Source organism: Dicentrarchus labrax, unplaced genomic scaffold (genome assembly GCF_905237075.1).
Source record: "Dicentrarchus labrax unplaced genomic scaffold, dlabrax2021, whole genome shotgun sequence".
Lineage (NCBI taxonomy): Eukaryota > Metazoa > Chordata > Actinopteri > Moronidae > Dicentrarchus > Dicentrarchus labrax.
In genome coordinates this window covers 12,979,283-12,999,472 of record NW_026136711.1, presented here as the reverse complement: position 1 = coordinate 12,999,472, position 20,190 = coordinate 12,979,283, and the positions used below count along the sequence as shown (strand labels likewise).

General features: G+C 39.9%; 1 protein-coding gene across 1 annotated transcript in view; it reads right to left on the bottom strand.

Moving 5' to 3' along the window:
• suclg2 (succinate-CoA ligase GDP-forming subunit beta) overlaps nt 1-18,501 on the bottom strand; it is a 91,775-nt gene extending 73,274 nt beyond the window's left edge. The window contains exon 1 of the mRNA XM_051414467.1: nt 18,355-18,501. Within this exon, the coding sequence (XP_051270427.1) occupies nt 18,355-18,438 (84 nt within the window). The 5' untranslated portion in view covers nt 18,439-18,501. The remainder of the gene's footprint in view (nt 1-18,354) is intronic.
• Nucleotides 18,502-20,190: the final 1,689 nt, after the last annotated feature.

Here is a 20,190-nt window from a genome sequence, read left to right as displayed (position 1 = left end):
TCAGAGGATTTAATGAATCAATATTGAATTGGGAAAAAATATATTGCAATGCACTGAATAATCGATATTTTTACCCACCCCTACACATTACCTCTTTAGCTCCTCACAACAAATATTTTTAACTTCACTGTAGATTTTAGGTCACTGCTCACTACTGTACCTGTAAAGACAAGTGAGTGTTGGTTTCGGTTATAAATACTAGCCTAACATTATGTGATAGAGAGATAGAAATCCGGTTAGCTGTATTTACCTGAGAAAAACGCCCTGTAATCCAGCTTGTTGATGTTGTTCATTTCTCTGCAATTTCGGGTCAGAATCCCGCTCTAACACGTCCGGTGGTGAAGTTTTTGGTTAAGAAGCAGTTACTTAAGAATGTGTTTTTAGAACATTAAAACATCTAAACCTATTCTACTAGACAAACTAAATCAAATTAAAGCTGCAAGCAGCGTTGAGCGGGACCTCGCACTCCACGCAACTCGGGGCGTGCTGCGGCCGCGTCGCGTGCCGTCGTTACACGTGCGGACCAAAACATGAAATTTTACGTAAATCAGCTCAAAATCGCCACACAGCGCTTACTTCCTGTTGCTGGTAGGTGGTGCTATCACTATGTCTTAATATTGTCATGTAGACAAGTTCAGGGCGGGACTGTTGTAACACACCTTAAGTTTCATTGAGATTGGACCACGTACGCTGAAGTTACAAGGACATGTTCCGGGCAGACTGTTACAGAATATATGAAGTTTACTGGAGATTGCACAATGCACACTGAAGTTATGAGTGCTATTTCATGGCGGATCCACTGAATTTGACAAGTCGTCACCGGCACGGTCCTTTCACGTAACGCAGCTCAAAATCGTAACACAGCTCAAAATCGCCACGCAGCGCTTACTTCTTATTGCCAGTAGGTGGCGCTATCACTATGTCTGAATATTGTCATGTAGACGTGTTCAGGGTGGGACTGTTATCAAACACGTGAAGTTTCATTGAGATTGGATCATGAACGCTGAAGTTATGAGGACGTGTTCAGGGTGGGACTGTACACTGAAGTTGAGTACTATCTGTTTATGGTGAATGGTCGAAATTCAACGCAACGCCACGGGTACGCCGTTTGCGGAATGTCGTAAATAGCACAACTTTTAATCATGAATGTCTTTAGATTGCGCTGATTAAATTGGAAGTTGATCCGATAAATTCCCTAGGAGGAGTTCGTTCAAATACAAGGCGAAAAATCACAGAAAATGAGCACGGAATGCAAAATGGCTGACTTTGATGCCAAGCCACGCACACGCCGTTTGACGGAATGTCGTAATTAGCACAACTTTTAATCATGAATGTCTTTAGATTGCGCTGATTAAATCTGAAGTAGATCCGATAAATTCCCTAGGAGGGTTCGTTCAAATACAACGCAAAAATCACAGAAAATGACCAAAAAATCTAAATGGCTGACTTGATGCCACGCCACGGACACCCCTTCAACGTACATGCCCAAATAGCACAACTTTTAATCAGAACCATTTTTGAGTGTACTCACAAATTTTGAAGCATATCCGATAAATTCCCTAGGAGGAGTTCGTTCAAATACAGCGAAAAGTTCGCAAATCGAAACTTTAAATCAAAATGGCCGACTTCCGTGTGGTGTGGGTATGGGTCCAAGAGGCTTTTTGTACGTCTCAGCATGTTAAACATGCCTACCAAGTTTCGTACATATCGGTGAAACGTGGCGCGGGGCTGCTGTTTTTATCCTGTAGGGGGCGCTACACACAGGACAAACACGATTTTGGTATGTGAGCTTCAGGCACTTCTCACACGTGCCCTGTGAATTTCATATTCATAACTATTACGGTCTTCGCACAGTGATTTATCCTGCCACCAGAGCGCCACCCAGTGGCCTGATTTTTCCTTTTAAGGTGAGCCTCAGGGAGCCATGGGCAAGCATCCTACCAAGTTTCATTTAATCACACGTGCTGTTGCAGAGATATAAAGTCCTTCATTTTAAAGAGCGCCACCTAGTGGTAATGGTCTGAAATTGTGCACGGTGCCTAAGGAGGACATGAGGAACTATGGACCCAAGTTTGATGTCAATCGAACATACCAATGTGGAGAAATGGTCCTCTTCCTTTTTGATAAAAAATTTACAGGAAGTCTTAATTTTATAGCGCTTATTTTTGAAATTTCAAAAAGGTTCAAATTACTTTTTTGCCAGGGCGGTCCCCAAGTGCTAGGTGAAAAATTTCGTGTGAATCGGCCAAAGTGTGTAGGAGGACCACGAAAAGGTACTTTAAGGACATTTAGCGCTCTAACGAAAAAAAATTATAGGCGGAAGTGGGCGGGGCCTATATGGAGAGATTCAGCATCATTCACCGAACGCGTGGATATAAGTTTTTTGAATGTGCGAGCAAATATGCAAAAGTTATGAAGTAACAAGAAACTGAAAATTCTTTTCTCAATAGTAGCGCCACCTAGTGGCAGACTCGAGAGTGACACATGTAAACTCCGCATTTCACCAGGCCTGACCACTTTGCCAAATAAAATTGACTTTTCGTATATGTTCAGGGGGCAAAAATGCAGTCAATGGGGGCTAAAAATAATAATAGGTAAGAAGAAGAAATCGACAAAAACAATAGGGACCTCCAGCGTGTGCAGGTCCCTAATTATAAACCTGAAAATGGGCGTAATTTGTCTCCTTTAATACAGTCACAAAACATGTTATGCATCTTAAAGAATATGCTAGGATTCTATTCATGGATTTTAGCTCTGCTTTTAATTCAATGAGGACATGTATTCTCCTGAAAAGACTCATTGATCTCAGCATCAACACAGGGTTTTATTGAGAAGAGACTTTCTTTCCTCCCGCTCACAGATGGTCTGTGTCGGCGGAGCATGTCAAAGGTGTTAACTGTGAGTACAGGCTGTCCACAAGGCTTCTTCTTTCCCTTGTGCTATTCTCGCTTCTGACCAACAAATGTATGATCATGAGTAATAGACTGTTTACGTATGAAGATGACATCATCATACCGAAAACATATCCTCTTGGTGATGCTGCATATCTTAATATCTAAATAACACTGAATCTGCCATGTGACCTGCTGAACCTCAGTTGCTCCTGGATCCATCAGAGGAGGAAGCTTATCATGCCTCAGTCAAGTGACAGACTAATTCCACATGAAGACGCATCAGAATGAACACTGACCACAGAGCTCCATTACCAGCCGACACTTCAGTGTACAAGAAACACTTAACTTCGATGGAGGACCCGATCTGCACAGTTTACATATAAGTTATGTCTTTGCTACTTGCTTCCTTCATACCAATTTCCATTAATATTCTTAACTCTACAACGTGACTGTTCTGATCTAAGACATAGACACTGACATGGACTGTTTCTAGATGTGTTGGTTTCACTAACTGTTTGTCTGTTTTTTGATGATGATGTACCTTATTTTGGTGAGCTGAAGACAAATTTCCGCCCTGGTCAACAATAAAGATATATTCTATTCTATCTCCAGAATAAAAATTTTAGTTGGCATATTTGAGGCATGTAATTGTTGTTTTTTTGCTATGTTCAAAGCTATGTTCCATAATGTGTAATTTGGTGAACTTACTTCATTGTAAATACTGTATGTTGACTGAGATTCAAAAGAATATGCTGAAACTTTTTTTATTTTCAGCCATTACTGATGATCTGACAGATGACACGACTGACTAGTTGGATTAATGAACTTTTTGAACCTCACCTCCATGGGAATCACTGAGTCCCGTGTGCATATTGTATTCTTCATTATGCTCTGATGTTGGCCAGATGCCAACATCTCAGTTATTAATGAGCAACGAACTAAAACAGTAAATCTATCTTTCTATTTTTTTTTACTACTCTCCTGTTGTGCACCAAAGGATCTCTGATGTGCAGGTATTCTTGACTGCTGGAATTCATAATTAAAAAGATGAAGTGAGGCTTGGTATTAATACAGCTGTTTGTGAATTCTGTCACGACAATGTCAAGCAATTCTGTTGCACCTTGCATGCAGGCACATCTGGCTCGCCTTATCCAGAGGTAAACAAGGAAAACAGGAAGAAAACAGGAGGCCTGTTGCTCTACCTGCCAGCACCTTCTGTAAGGGATGTTCTCATTATTCATAAAAATAGCTCTTAACCCATAAAACAATGCAACACATTGCTTCTCTAAAAAAAATCATCCTTAAGATACCATTATATTATCAATTATCATAATATATATATATTATGATAACTGACGTTAGGTTTTTTGCATCACTTGCATTGCTTATTGTGTGGAGTCTAGTGACCCCCATAGGAGGAAAATATAGTCAGATACACATCTAATTTGGGGACCTTAAGAAAGGTAATGTGTTGACAGGGTTGTTTATTCACGCGAGGTGGGATCCAAGAGGTGATGATAGGAGACCCAAGGGATTGATTTTATAACCACAATCCCTTGTTTGTATATGTACATAACAGGAAAGAGTGGCAGACTTTTAAGTATAATTTTAAAATTCTAATCTACAAGTCTTACTTAGTCTTCGACTCATCATTGGAGTATCATCCAAAAACACAACAGTGGGTCTTGGATAAATAGCCAACAGTACAATCTTGTGGGCATAAAAAATGTAAGGAGATGATTCCCACTGAGCATTTTGGTAAGAACAGTGATCTGAAGCTTAACATTACACTTTATAAACATGATAATACATTCAACAGTTTAAAGAAATTCTCTTTCAGACTCTGGGTCAGTTCAAGGGGAATTAATAAATTATAGTGTAGTTTTTTCAGCTGAGGCTTATGTGTACCATTGCCATACAAAACTAAGACAAAAGTGGACTTCTCAGAAGCTAAGATGAAATCAAATATAAGGGGCCAAAACATAAAGTACATAAAGTATTGTGAAATGATCAAAGAGACTCCCATATTTCAGTTCTGTGGAATATCTGCTGATAACAGTCCTGATCCAATACTTGTATTTTTCTTAATAATACTGGTGAATAGCTCTGCATTGCATTAAGAAAAAAACTGCCTGCAACCAAGCTGTTCCTTAATGTTTTTTATACATAATATTAATATTAATATAGACAGTTATATATATTTTATACTAAACAACTAATAAACAAAGTAGGCTATAAAATAGCCTAACAAACTCTGTAATCTTTTTTTATCTTGTCGATCTTGTCTTGCCGCTGTCTACAGGGAAATTTCTCTCTCCCTTTGAAAGTGTTCTGCAGTGTTTGTTGCTTCAGTGCAGCCTTTACCTGAGTTACCTAAATGAACTGTGTTCTGCTGAGTGTATATTCTCCTTATCTGTACATCTTTTGTGTGTTTTACATTAATAAATTACTCTTATTTGCTGGGTTTTTGTTGCACTTGCAGTGACGGGGTGAGTGGGCGGCTCTCTCGCCTCTGACCATGCATACACACACAGCACACACACACACTGTAGAAGTACCATCAAGTTTTCAGAAATTTGGCATTGACTTGGTACCGAAGTATCGGTTGTATATATGTATATAAACAAATCGTATATACACAAACCTCCCGTCTGAGTCCCTCCTACAGACTACACGACTCCAAAGACCCCTTTCAGACTAATCATGACTACCATTTAAGTCACTCCTAGTCATGCTTAATGCTATCAGATAGTCAAATCATGATATTGCTAAGGTTTTGTCAGTAAAGGAATTTTGATCTAAATGTCTGCCCTGGAAGAAAGCAGTAAGCAGTGAATGGCAGCATGGCAGCGACTGGCAGGCAGCTGGCCTGCAGTCCCCTGAGAGTCTCTCTCTCTACAGTAATTATCATCAGCAGCCCTCTAGAGACAATCCTACCCAGTCCTTCTACCCAACTACTGCTCTGCTTGTTCTTAATGTATACACACACACACACACACACACACACACACACACACACACACACACACACACACACACACACACACACACACACACACACACACACACACACACACACACACACACACACACACACACACACACACACACACACACACACAACACACACACAAAAGAAGACGAGAATAGACAGACATGGATGCGCTATGCACACTGGTGAACACACACTATGGCACAAACCAAGTTGTATGCTCTGACATGGGCCTTAGATGGCATAAATATTCACAGCAAACTCCTACACACAAAAGCACTCAGGATTTTTCTTATAAATTAATCCAAGTGACGAGAAGTAGGGCGCAGTGGCAAGAGAGTGGTGACAATGATGAACAGCAATATTCTCTATTAATACATGGAGATGAAGAGAAGCAAGGCAAATGCATTTAAGGAACAGGCCTCATTCATTCTGCAAATACACAGGATTTCTCCATAGCACTAATGCCATAGAACACAAACAGAAAAAAAAACTGCAAGGTGGAAATTGGAAATGCAAGGAAAACTAGGCCTTATAAGTCAACAAGCAAAGCTGTGTCTACTTCCACTTTCCAGCATTTGGTCAGGCCATTTTGACATAGCTTAAGAATTCCTGTGCCAAGTTCTTGTTAACTCTTAGAGAGGAGCAATAGAAGCCATCCTGACTGGAAACATCACAAACAGGCATGGGATGTATACGGCCTAGGACAGAGGGACTCTGCAGTGAGCGATTAAACGCGCCCAGAAGTTTATTGGTACTCAGCTACCCAGCATCAGTGATAGCGGTGAGGTGAGGTACCTGCGCAGAGCAAAGATATAAAAGACAGCACCCACCCCAGCCACAGCCTGCTCACCCTGCTGCCATCTGGGAAGAGGTTCAGAAGCTTCCGCTGTCGTACCACCAGACTGAAAAGACAGCTTCTCCCCTCAGGCTGTGAGGCTGTTAAATTATTCCTCAACACTTCATCATACAAATTAATCATTTGTTTTTATTTTTATGACTCATAAATCCATTTTAATTATTATTATTTTTTTTTTAAATAGCATAAAGGGAACTATACCTACATTTTTATTCTACAACCTAATCTAATCTAAAACAACCTTGAATCACTGAATAGCATTTTACTCAGTCAAAACCCATGAAGACATGTATTAATGTGTCACCACTCCAATAATAGCCTTCCATTGTCTCAATTATGTTTTATACCACTGTGAATACATTTCGCTTTTGATGCAAAAGCACAGCAAAAACATTTACTACAAAATGCAAATGAAGCCGTGAAAGAAGGGGAAAGAAGCTCAAGTCATATTGCAGAAGCTTTTTCTCTGAAAGAATTTTGCTTTCAGCGGGCTTGCAGCAAGAGTCTTGGCGTTCAGCGAGCGTTCACAAAATGTCATGTACACTCTAGCACTCGAGATGGATAAATAAAGCATGGTGTACTCGAGAAGAATTGTGCAACATATTTTAATTTGATGGGTTTTGAAATTTTAATCTCAAAATCATAAACAACTGTTTTTATTATTAGCATTACGGCTGACACACACTGGTTGGACAATCACTGGTGACAAATCCATTATTTTTTAGGGTGGGAGGGACATATGCAGACCTGATGTACTTTATTCTAAAGTTATATATATTATTATTATTATTAGACACAACATCAAAAATATTAAAATATATTTCACTCAACAGATGTGATTCTGATTTAATAGTTGTCATAATATGATCTAATAGACACAACTTCAACTCGGCCAGCCTGGAGAGCGAGTGTGTGTGTGTGTGTGTGTGTGTGTGTGTGCATTTTACTACAACTGCTACAGAGTAACGAGGGCTAACCGCTCAAGCTCAATGATGGAGTGTTTTGGTTGTTTAGCCAGCTGAACTTTACTTTAGCATGTTGAAGCAAACTAAATAATGAGAGTAATAGGTTGGATGCCTGTAAATGTTTTGTTCATGTTGCTGTGCCTACATTTACTCGCTAGCCATGCCATGGTAACGATATTGCTACTTGTGAAATGGTCACTGTGGCCAATTTAGTTAACCTAGAAATAACATGCACATTTTTTCCATCTACCAATCAATTGGTTGAAGAGTAGGCAGAGCAGAGTACAGCCCTATTATTTATATATATATATATATATATATATATATATATATATATTATCATTATACATTATATATTTGAATTTGCAGAAGACAATGGTAGTCTGTAGATTCAGGACATGCAAAGAAATTGTCTGATCCCCATTAATAAATACTGTATATTGTCTCCTAAAGATGATACATTAAGTAGTCTAAAACTGAGAACTCGAACTCGCTGATCTCTTGACGTAAGACAAAATATTTTAGGAAAAAATAAAATGTAACACTTAGATGATTAGCAAAAGTAATGATGTTTACAGGGAGTGTGCAGAATAAGCTAAGATATGCCAAGACTATAGGAGAAAAAATAGTTAAACAAACCTTAAGACAACAACTCACAAAGACATTCCTTTAAACTAAATCATGTTGACATTCATGAGTAAAAAAAAAAAAAAAAGAGCAAAGAAATCTGAATCATTGAAATGTGCTGAATAAACTATGTCAACATTCTGCTGCTCTCTTCACAGAGCATTTAGAGTGGCTGTGCCCTCACACAAAGACACACAGAGGACAGACAGTGCTATGGCAGCAGATGCATCAGATTGCCAAGTCCTTGTCGAAGCTGTACTTATCCACTAGTGGCACTGAAGGACAAAATCTTACTATAGTCACCACTCCCAAAAGTGCACTTCTTTGGCTGGTCCATATGGTATTCAGCACAGCATCATGCAACATCAGGACTTCTCCTACGAGGCACAGCAATTGTGCAGTCTCATGTTTGGTTGAGAGCAGCATGCACAATGACAAACCACACTTGCTGTGAGAAGTGCCATCACAGTGAGGGGATGTCTGATTTTGGCACTTTGCAAAGTCATTTCAAGACGTGCCACTACTTTGTCGTTTGCCCTTCTGTTAAACTTAAGGAGTCAATATCCTAGGGCTAATTTAAAGCAGTTGTCTTTATCACTATGAGAGAGTGGAACAATGTCAAAAAGTCACCATCTGACAGAGTAGCTCTGGCTCCCTTGGAAATTTATTAGAGCCATAAGCCTTAATTTACAGGGGAAGGTTACCAAGCAGGCAATCACCTTTGATCAGGCCCATAAACAGCAGCCAGTCAATGCTGCGCTGCTCGTTAATCTGCCACTCAAAAATTCAAAGGGTTGACATCGCAGGTCAAAAAACGCATTTGTTTCTTGAATGGAAGTGAAGCCAGACAGGATCCAGCCAATAGTGAGTGAAGATGTGATTCTGCCCTGGCAGTTGGTAACACTAAGAGAAAATTATCTCTGAACACAGGCGATTTATCTAACTGAGGACGTCAGTACTGCGGTTTTAAGAATCCAGCCAACGCCGTCTTTTAGTAATGCCATAAAATTCATGTGGGACAATAGTTAATTTCAATTGCAATTAATTGTGATTATACTTCTAATCATCACACATACAATGGCAAGTAGTTAAATGTACATTGATATTGAATGACATCCTTCAACTGATTGTGATCTTAATTTCACACATGCAGAGCTGAAACGATTAGTTGATAAATGCACTGGTTCCAGCTCCTCAAATGTGATTATTATCTGCTTTTCATGGGCTCTGGGCATTTTTCAATATTGGCTGACATTTCATATGCCAAACAATTATTCAATTAACCAAAACGATGTTAGGTATAATAAAATGACTTGCAGCCCTACCGACATGTATGCAAATCAATACAACAGCACTGCAAAAACTATAAAACTATTACTTTTGTGACCCTTAGTTTTTTTTTTGATGATGATGATGATTCAACTCAGTATTAGTTATGCAATTATATATTATATAGCACTGTAATGTAGGGTGTATATATATATATTAATATGATATTTTTAACTCAAAATGTACTGCAATAAACTGTACACATGTTAGTGAGATTATATCCAAGCCAATTGGTGAATATGTGTCCTATAGTGCTTTTTCAGGCTGTGCTTTTCTTTGTTTAACTGACATCCGTATGAGGACCTATGGTTCCCAGTACTCTGCTAGATGGAGTACAGCAGCGGACATGTTTGAAAGACTGCTCTGATTGATGATGTGGAAGACACATGCAAAGTGGTTGCTGCTGCATGAGCCAATCGATACCTTATAGGACACCTGAACAAGAGCCTTCATCACTCACCACCTTTCACAAGTCAATAAAAAAGTAATAAATTACTTAGTTTTTTTCCCCCAGCAGTTTATAAATTATGAATACAGATGAAGCACTATGAAGAGCTGCATTAAGGCAGTAAAGAATAGTAGGGATTCAAAATATACCTGGAGCACAAGACACTATCCCACTCAGACAGAGGCTATCATCATTAACGAGTCTCAATGGCCAGACATAGTGCAGCTCCATTAGAGGAAACTCTCAATATGTCAATCCAGGATTGATTCCTATGAGAACATTTAAAAAGAGAATGTTGCTTTCATAGCTACTGAGGCAAAGGCACAATTTTAAGCATATTTATGAGGAAATTGCAAATGCGAATTGATGTGGCCCGCATGACACTCCTTTAAGAAAGGGAAGAAAAGCTTACAGAACTCCAATCAGGGGATTTCAAAGGGGCCTTTGAGATCATTTTAGGACTCTGAATGTCCTTCTAGTGACTGTCCTTGTAATGACCACAGGGTATTCCTCTCCCATCAAAACCTGAGATGGCCTGCCCTTAATTGCCCAGGGGGAAAAAGGCACAAGTATCACAATGAAAAAAAGCGCAGCAGAAAAAACTACCAATCAGACCTTTTAGCAAACTTAAAACCTGATTACCTTCTTTTGACAGTAATCAGTGAAGACAATGGAGTCTATTTTTAGCCATGCAAGCAGCGCATCTCTACAGATAGCAACGTTGTCGCAGATCCACCACTTTGTTCCAAACTAAAATACCTCAACAACTATTGGATGGATTGCCATGACATTTAGCAGATTTTGTACAGGTATTCAAGGTTGAAGATGAATCTACTTTTCATCCTTACCATCATTTGGTCAAAATTTTGAACTTGTGTTTAGTGATAATTACTAAATGTTAGCATGGCAGTAGGCTTAACTTAGATTTTGGTTTTGTTTCTAAAATAAAACTGTTCAGTGTTGTGTTCAAGTAACTTTTTACATTTTCAGAAATTATTAAACCTCCAGAATAACTGTTTTTTTTTTTTTTTGTGGGAACAAACAAAGATGGAAGCACAGCAATCTTATAGCATCTAAAAGAATTAATTTAAAGATCTACATATTATATACCACATTTGCATATCGTTTAACCACAGTGAGTGCACAACGGGAGTTTCCAGAGGCACTGAATATCTCATATTATACAGTGGTATCCCCAGATGTCTGGTGAGGTTAAAATCCTCATTACTTGTCATGGCCGGGCCCTAACCCCCTTGAAAATGACAGTGCCTTATTAGTAACGACAAATGAATGCAGAGTTAATTAACCAGAATGCTCCTTAAGGGGCATTATCAAATGTTTAAGAAATTAACAGATTGCCAGTTCACCAATTTTATGTAATTGATTTGTTCCCATTCAGGTTATGAACTCGTCTCTTATCCCCATCCATTTAGTTAACCATCCGGGAAGAATTTAAAGGGGAACTTTATAATGTCCACTTCCATGAGCACAGGCTGAATCAGAGAGAGTAGTACTCAGTGTGACTATCAAAATCATTGCCATACTGATTGCAGTAGAATGTTTTTTCCGCTAATGAGGTGGCAGTTTGCTACTTAGTTGCAACTCATAAATACAGGCTGTCTTGCAATTAGACAAGCACTGTGTAGTAAGCCGTGAGAGAGGTGACACACAGCAATGGAAATGGAGGAGGCAAGAAGCAGAGTTGATGTGGATTTTCTGCATAAACAGGCCAGTGTGACTCACAGGCATTTTTCCACTTAAAGCCAACCATGTAGCAAGAGTATGCCTCATGAAGCATTAGTGGGCCAACTCAGAAAGCCATGCAGGTCTTCTTTAATTAATAAAGCGTTTGAGTATTGATGGCAGAAGTTCTTCTTTCTGTCTTTAGCTTTGGAACTGCCTCCATAGATTTGGATGAGGAGAAATGGCAAATATAGTAGGGGTGTAATACAGGTAAAACCTAAGGCCACTCTGCCATTTGGTTTTAAAAAAGCATGACTCATTCACACAAACATAAGACTTGGAATTCACAACCATTAAGGCTGCTTTCTACTTCCGTGACGAATCCATGTCGTAGGTACAGTGTAGCCTCATTCTACGCTGTAGCCTGACATGCCCCTCCCCAGAAATGTAACTACTTGTTGCAGCCACGCAAAACACAACAACTGTGATTGGTGCAGTTGGTGTGTGGGCATTGTCTGAGGATAGGAAGAGACTCATGCAAAACCCATATGAGTTAATAATATGTTTGAGAATCCCTGTTCAAACATTCACACACACACACACACACGTGTCCTCTCACACATACAGGGACACATGGACACATGGGACGTGGCCTCGCTACATGACATATTCTTGTCTGTCCCCTCGTATTCCGTCGTCCTATAGTCTCAAGGGTGGCAGGGAGGGAAAACGCAATGAGGAAAACACAAGAGATTGTGGAGAGAGACATGGGAGAGTTTCAGTAGAAACTCAACACAGTAGCATAGAAACTCCACCACCAACGAGAACTTTGGCAGACTCACCAGCGCATATATAAAAGGCTCATAACGGCATAGGTAACTTCCATAGGCTACGGCGTTGGCTCAACATGGAGCCAACTTACAACTATAAATCAGCCTTCAGCCTTGATGCTTTAAATTCTAGTATATTTCCTATTTTGGAAGGTGCAGACTATCCAGTCACGTCTTGACTTCTTGCTCTTTGACTTCTTGCCCCTAGGTGGGTGGACACACCTCATTCACCCTCATCCTTAATTCCAAAGCACCCCAGGGCTGTGTTTTGAGCCCCCTGGTGTCTGTACACACACGACTGTGTAGCTACTTTCAACCCCAATGACACAGCTGTGGTGGGCCTGATCACAGATAACAATGAAAAGGCCAACCTAACGGAAGTAGAGGACCTGACTCGCTGGTTTCAGAGCAAGAGTGTACTTCTGAGAGCCAGCAAGACAAAGGAGCTGTTAGTGGACTTGGAAGCAGGGAAGGAATTACACCCTCCTTAATATCAACGGGTCCTTGGTGGAAAGGGTGGCCACCTTCAAGTACCTTAGTGTCCACGTCAGTGCCTAAGTGCCTGACCTGGGCACTGCATGATGACGCAGTGGTGAGAAAGGCAAGGCAGAGAAGGTTTCAGCTCAAATGCCTGCAGAAATTCTGGGTATTCCCTCAAAGGAATGCGTATTCCTGCACTATTAAGAGCATCCTGACAGGAAATATCAATGCCTGGTATGGATACAGCACCGCAAGGCCTCTAGGATCCTAAATGTCAGCCATAAATTCACTGCCTAAGATTGCCCCACCCATAATCATACCCATATATTCCTATTATATTCCAAATATTTTAATTCACAAATTGAAGGGACTGACGGGATTACATTTTGCTGTGATCGTACCTTGTATGATTGCGTGTGAAAAAAAAACTTTGATTTATTTCTTTGAACACTTTCTGATGACTATGTAGCTATTTAAAAAGCAAAAGAGAAGACAAATCATGTGAGGCCGCTTGTACGGCACAAAATATGTAGTTTTTGCTCTCATTACTGCTACCACCCACTTGTAGCTTTCTATGCCCTTGCCTCTTAAAAGCTAAGGTCGTGTCCAGACCATTAAAGTATGGAGAGAGAAATGACATCTGTCTGTTAGAGAGCCGGGAATAGAGCAGTAGAGCAGAGACAGAGGCGGGAGCAGTAGAGCATGGCTCCAGGATTTAGATCAGTGAGATTTGCATCACTGGCAGGTCTTTAGGCAGGGCAGGTCTAATCTCCTGCAGACAGGCTTAAGAAAGGAAAACCTGACTGTTGTGTCTCTACAGATAGGGATTTCAGTAATTAGCATAGTTAATAAGAGAGGGTGTACAGAGTCATGTTCAAAAGTGTCAAGTCTAAGGTGAAGATAACACAGTAATGAGGAGAGGGCAACTATGTTAGAGTGTGTCAAAGTTCACCCTATACAAGTCCATGAACTGGGTCGCAGGCATATACCCTGGAGCCACATCCATTGGTGCTACAAGAGTGATTCGCTGTTGTTAACATGTGCATCGACTGAGGACAAAGAGACTAGCAGGTCACATCTCGCCAAAGTGCGCAGGGCTGTATCAGTGGAGTATGACTGCCAGTTGTGTAAAGACAATTTATTACATTTAAGGTAGCTTCTTTATTGGTGTCCTGATTGCCACTAGTCGCAGCCATGTAACACAGTGTGTACACTCACTGCCATTGCTGTAATAAAGAAACAAAAGCCATAAAATCAGACTGTCGTACTGACCCTGTTGAAATTTCTGTACGTTGATGAGGGCAAGTCAGGTCCACGTGCCTTAAAAAAAAAAAGTTCAGAGGGAGCGGCCCCGGGCAAACTCAATTATGAAATCCAAATCACACTTAAGATATGTTTGAAGGTCTAATTTCAAAGATGATGAATAAGCTAGTATGACAGCTGAACATAATCTTCAATATAGTGCACTTTTAATGAATTACAGCTGTCAGCAATCACTGACATTGTTTTCTCACTCCCAATTTTTTTCTCATCATCTAGAGAAGAACAACAGCAGAAGTTAAGCTGATAGGAGTGCATTCACTCATTGCATTCCCCATTTCAGAGGCTGCCAACATTTCCTAATGACTGCAGCCCTTCTAAATTATTGAAAAAGCCTAAGCACCTCACCAGCTACAGAAATGGCTATTAACCTTGGTGAAGCGATATTCAAATCCAGTTAGAGCTAACTTCGTCCTCCAGTATCCCTTGCGGGGAGGAAATGTAAATGTGTTCTTGCTGAGACAGATGGGGAAGCCGCCCGTCGTTTGAAGTTCCAGCAAAAGAAGTCGTTGCAAGCAGAGGGCTCTCCACCCCCCTCTGTAAAATATTCAGGACCCAGTCTCATTGAGCCACCTCTCTTCCCAGTGTTTCCCTTCAAACCATGCTGGGCTTCGACACTGCTGGGTTAGTACTAAGCAGGCACACCTTACAAAAAAAAAGAAAAACTTAGCAAACGTTTACAAATTCACCACTGTGCAGCGACAGTGAAAAACAGCCTGAGGATTATCTCGCTGTGCAGACAAGAATTCAGGAGATTTGATTTATGAGAGAGAAAGAGAGAAAGAGAGAGAGAGAGAACCAGAAAAAAAAAAACATCCCACTCCCCCTTTAAGAGCATCCTAGAACCTAACCATCTGAATATTGTGACGTCCCCTGCATTGTTGTTGACAAATCATCCCAAATTGAATTCCTCAGCTTAGCTGACATATTGTCAAAGCTGATTTGATTCTATTGTAGAGATACCTGGCTGTCAATCAGTCCAGGCTCTGATACTGTGCTACAGACCAGAAAGAATCCCTCATCATTACTCTTATCACCTGGGCCGAGATAGAGAGAGAGAGAGAGAGAGAGAGAGAGAGAGAGAGAGAGAGAGAGAGAGAGAAAAAAAAAAAAAAAAAAAAGAAAGAAAGAAAGAAAGAAAGAAAGAAAGAAAGAAAGAGAGAAAGAAAGAAAGAAAGAAAGAAAGAAAGAAAGAAAGAAAGAAAGAAGAGAGAGAGAGACATACAAATGGTTGTAGTGAAGGAAAAGCAGAGAAGCAGTACAACAGCCAGTAAAGGTGAGATTAGAAGCTTTGCAAAAGTTTACTTTTTAAGGCCATGCCACCAGTGAGTAAAACAATACTTTTTGGGAACACTGGCAGACTTCAAAATTGTTGTAGATTCCATGGAGCCTCGCATATATTGAAGTACGTATGAACTTGGTAGTAGTAGGTAAATAAAGCAAAATCGGGAACTACATCTTAGACATACAAGAGACAACAAAAATAATATTATGAAATAAATATTGGGGCAGATAACAAAACTATGTAAGACATCATAGAAATGTTATGTGTGTGTGTGGACAAGTATTTGTTATTCTTCACTTCAGCTCTAATAGTTCTAAATCTAATCTAATCTAAACATGAAAATCTGTTAATTTTGAACGGATAAGGTTTATTTCTAATGTGTGTAAATATGAATTCAACACTGGCACAGCACACACACATATGCGAATACTGGCAATTGCTGATTGTTGGACTGACGGTGGCTGGTTGGGTGTTTAAACATATCGCCCCAACCCTAATATGCTCCTTGTAATTTCTACTTACATATTAACTTTCATCTTATCCATTAACTGCCACATACCTGTATACATAAAAATACTTGTCAGACACCCAATTGGGTCACCCTTTGCCATCAGAGCAGTCATACACGGTCTGAACAGATACAGCACTATTGAGTCATTCTTCAAGAAGACATTTCTGCAGTTGTTTGAACCGTGACCAACGGGGAAATCTGACTTTACATTCAATACTTGTCAGTACCTTTTTGAGACAAAGACATTTAGACAGCTATTAAATATTTCCGTACTCTGCTTTGCACCAGCAGCATCTAAACACTTGTTCACCACTGAAATGTCTGTTTAATCTTCACATATTGTCGTATATCACATTATTTTCTGATATTTAAAACACTTGATTGATATGGCCAGAAATCAATTATAATTTAATTGATACCAAAAATGATCTGTATGATCTCTAGGCTCTACTCTAAGGATATCCAATGTTAATCTGGAGAATCAGCATCAAGAAGTGTTTAATTGATTCTGTTTGCAATATAAAACACAATACATATTTTGTTAAATCTGTGTTTTAAGAGTAAATAAACCCCTCTAATTGAAAACCTATGTGTGGCTATTTAGTAATGTTGTTGACCAACTCAAGTATTCAAAGTATTTGAATTCTACATATGTAATCGGTCTGTCACTCTGGACAGTTACCTCCCATGTCACACTCTCTGTAGCCACAAGGCCACATCCACTATATAATTTTCCTGTGCCGTCCTTTGCTGCATTTCTTAAAATTTGCTGAACGGGAAGGAGCTTGCAGAATTTCTTTGTTACACTTTAATGCAGAATTGTGCTCAACATCCTATTCCCCTCAATGTAAAACCTGTCAAGACAAAAGGCTTCATCAGTACTTTACTAATCTATCAGGGCAACGCAGCAAAAGCAGACATGAACTGCACTGCTAAACCAATGCCAAACAGAGTACTTGACTGGAACAATGTTTACAGTGTCATCAGGCAGGTTCCTGCTCTGTCCTTTCAGTCAGGAGATCTGTACTTGTCTTACAAACATTTATACAGACACATTTCCAATAAAGCCCAGCTTTCTGATGCTAAGCGAGGAGAGAAATGGGGTACTGCTTGCTTCAAAACATGCTGACATTTGACCTTTATTTTGAAAACACAACTCTGCTTTCTTCTCTGTGAGAGGTCACATTTGTTAGTTAGTCAATACAAGGCAGGGGGCTTTATTTCTGATTCCTTACAATGGCTTTGGCAGCATTTTGTTCCTTTCTGTTTTTAATCAGTAGACCTAATGCTTAGTTTGCAAAGCGGATGCCGATGTAACTATAATCATTTGCCGTTGTGTGCGTAGACAAACCTGATCAGATCAATTCTGTGAGCTGTTGTTCACAGCTCTCAAACAGACACTGAAGGATCAAAGTGCAAGAGTTAACCTTTCCACTGTGGACTTATCTGAAAATACAGCCGCAGTTTGAAACTCAGAGCTAGATCCTGTCGGCAGAGTTCAGGTATATCTCGGTAAGCTGGCTTCAAATCTTAAGCTGTGGACACGTCTGTGCTGTTAATAAGGAATCAAGTCCTCACACGGCCCACTGTAGAAATCAAACAGAATTATTTGACTTACATTAAAAAGGTTTTGCCGGCTTATTTAAAGAAACGTGCCAATTCAAAGCTTAGGAACTTTTTTTTTACACAGGCACATACATACATACATACACACACACATATACACACACACACACACACACACACACACACACACACACACACACAAGGTTAATGTCAAGGGTGACACATACACTGAGCATACTTAGCATATTTTGTAACAGACATTAGTGAAGAGTTCAATGAGGTTTTCCTCAGAAAAGCTTCTGTCCATGAACTGCAGTGTATTTGAAGAACAGCAGTCACTGCAGGGTCTGTATGGTTACGTTACACAGTGGCGTTACAGCAGCAGTGGGCTGTCACAGTGTTCAACTTTGATCTGTCAAAGCTCTCTCTGCTCACACATGCTAACCTGTTAGCCACCTAGCTTCACTAACAGCTCCCTGTGACGGCGACAGCGGACATACGACAGCAGGACACACCGGTGGACGGTGACAACGGCATTCACAGTAATATGAGCTGTAACAGTTACCTTGAGTTTGTCCAGAAGGATGTGCTTTGAGGTGGATGTCCTCAGTCCTCTTGCAGCAGCCTGGGATGCCATGGATGCCGCCATGTTGACACGGAAGACTAAAGAGAGATGACGTCGGGAGCATGTGCGCAGCTGTTCATAGGTCAACCGGCAGACATGGGCGGGGCAAAAGAGGCACACGCAAGCACCAAGTCCCAAGTTCAGTATGCACGTTCAGTGTGCATGTGCATTTATATTAATGAGCTATACAGAACAGTTCAAGTGTACAGTAGTAGATTTTGTTTATACCTGCTAGGCAGTGACATCTAAAACCCTCTAAAACTCAACTCTGAAAACTTTGTCAAAAAATATGGTCAGCATCTACTTTTTTTACTTGAAGCTACAAAAGAGGGACAAGATGGTTTCTGATAGATGATATTCAAGGCCATTATTCTTCGAATGTTCATTTTTAGGTGTTTATTTATTTACCTGAAAATGTTTGTCCTGGTTACTCTGGACAATTGACAGACATGAACGCAATACATATTTTTTTTATTTTCCACAGAAGGACGAAAACAGAAAATGGTGAAAAATGCTCTGAAGCTTAGAAGAAAAGGGGAAATTGAATTACAGCAAATATAAGATTTTTCTAAATTAAACGGATTACTTACTTATGCAGAAAATATTGACACTCTTCAAAGGAAAGAGAGGCAGAGCCGTCTGTACATCCTGAGAAGGCTGGGGTCCTTCAACATCTGTAAAAAACTGCTGCAGATGTTTTACCAGTCTGTGGTGGCCAGCATCCTCTTTTATGCTGTGGTTTGCTGGAGAGGAAGCAGCAAGAAGAGAGACGCTGGTCGACTGGACAGACTGGTGAGGAGAGCTGGCTCAGTAGTGGGCACAGAGCTGGACTCTCTGGTGACAGTGGCAGAGAGAAGGACCCTGGACAAACTGCTGTCCATACTGGACAACGCCCACCACCTCCTGCACAACACCTTCACCAGGCAGAGGAGTGTGTTCAGTGGCAGACTGCTGTCCCAGTCCAGCTCCACCAACAGACTCAGACTCTTTTGTCCCCCTGGCCATCAGACTGTACAACAGCTCTTAGTCAAGGCAGGGAGGACAATAGATAATAGACAATGGACAATCTCTACTTCACTTGCACTCCATTTTGCACTCCATCTGCACTGCTTACTGTTTGCACTGTTTACTGTGGCTACTGTGTTAAGTTAACTTTAATTTTATTTTAGTTAACTTTAATTTTATTTTGTTAACTTTAATTTTATTTTTTAATTTAAATTTTATTTTTTTATTTTATTCTTATGTATGTTTAATGTATGTTTAATGTATGTTTTGTATGCTACTGGATGCTTGAATTTCCCTCGGGGTAAATAAAGTATCTATCTATCTATCTATCTATCTATCTATCTATCTATCTATCTATCTATCTATCTATCTATCTATCTCTATGACAAAAAAAGTATGATTATAACGTTCTTACTGAGATTAAATATGAATATAGGCTTTGCTTTATATGCTTTGGTTCAGTTTGTTTGGATTTAAGTCAGGATATTTGTATATTTATTTAAATATCATTGTTGGAGATCTTTTGGGATTTTATATAAATAGGCTGTTTGTGTATGTTTAAACATTCATGAGTAGTTGTGCTGTAAGCTGATGGTGGGTATACATACAGTATGATCATTTTGGTTTGTTGCTGATTAATGTGCCTGAGTAAGCCCATAAGGGAAGGGTAAAGTTCTGTGTGCATCTTCATCATTATGATTATTATTATTTATGGAAGTATACTGGATGTTTAAAGTGTACAGTAGTACTAAGTCTAATAAAAAATTCTAC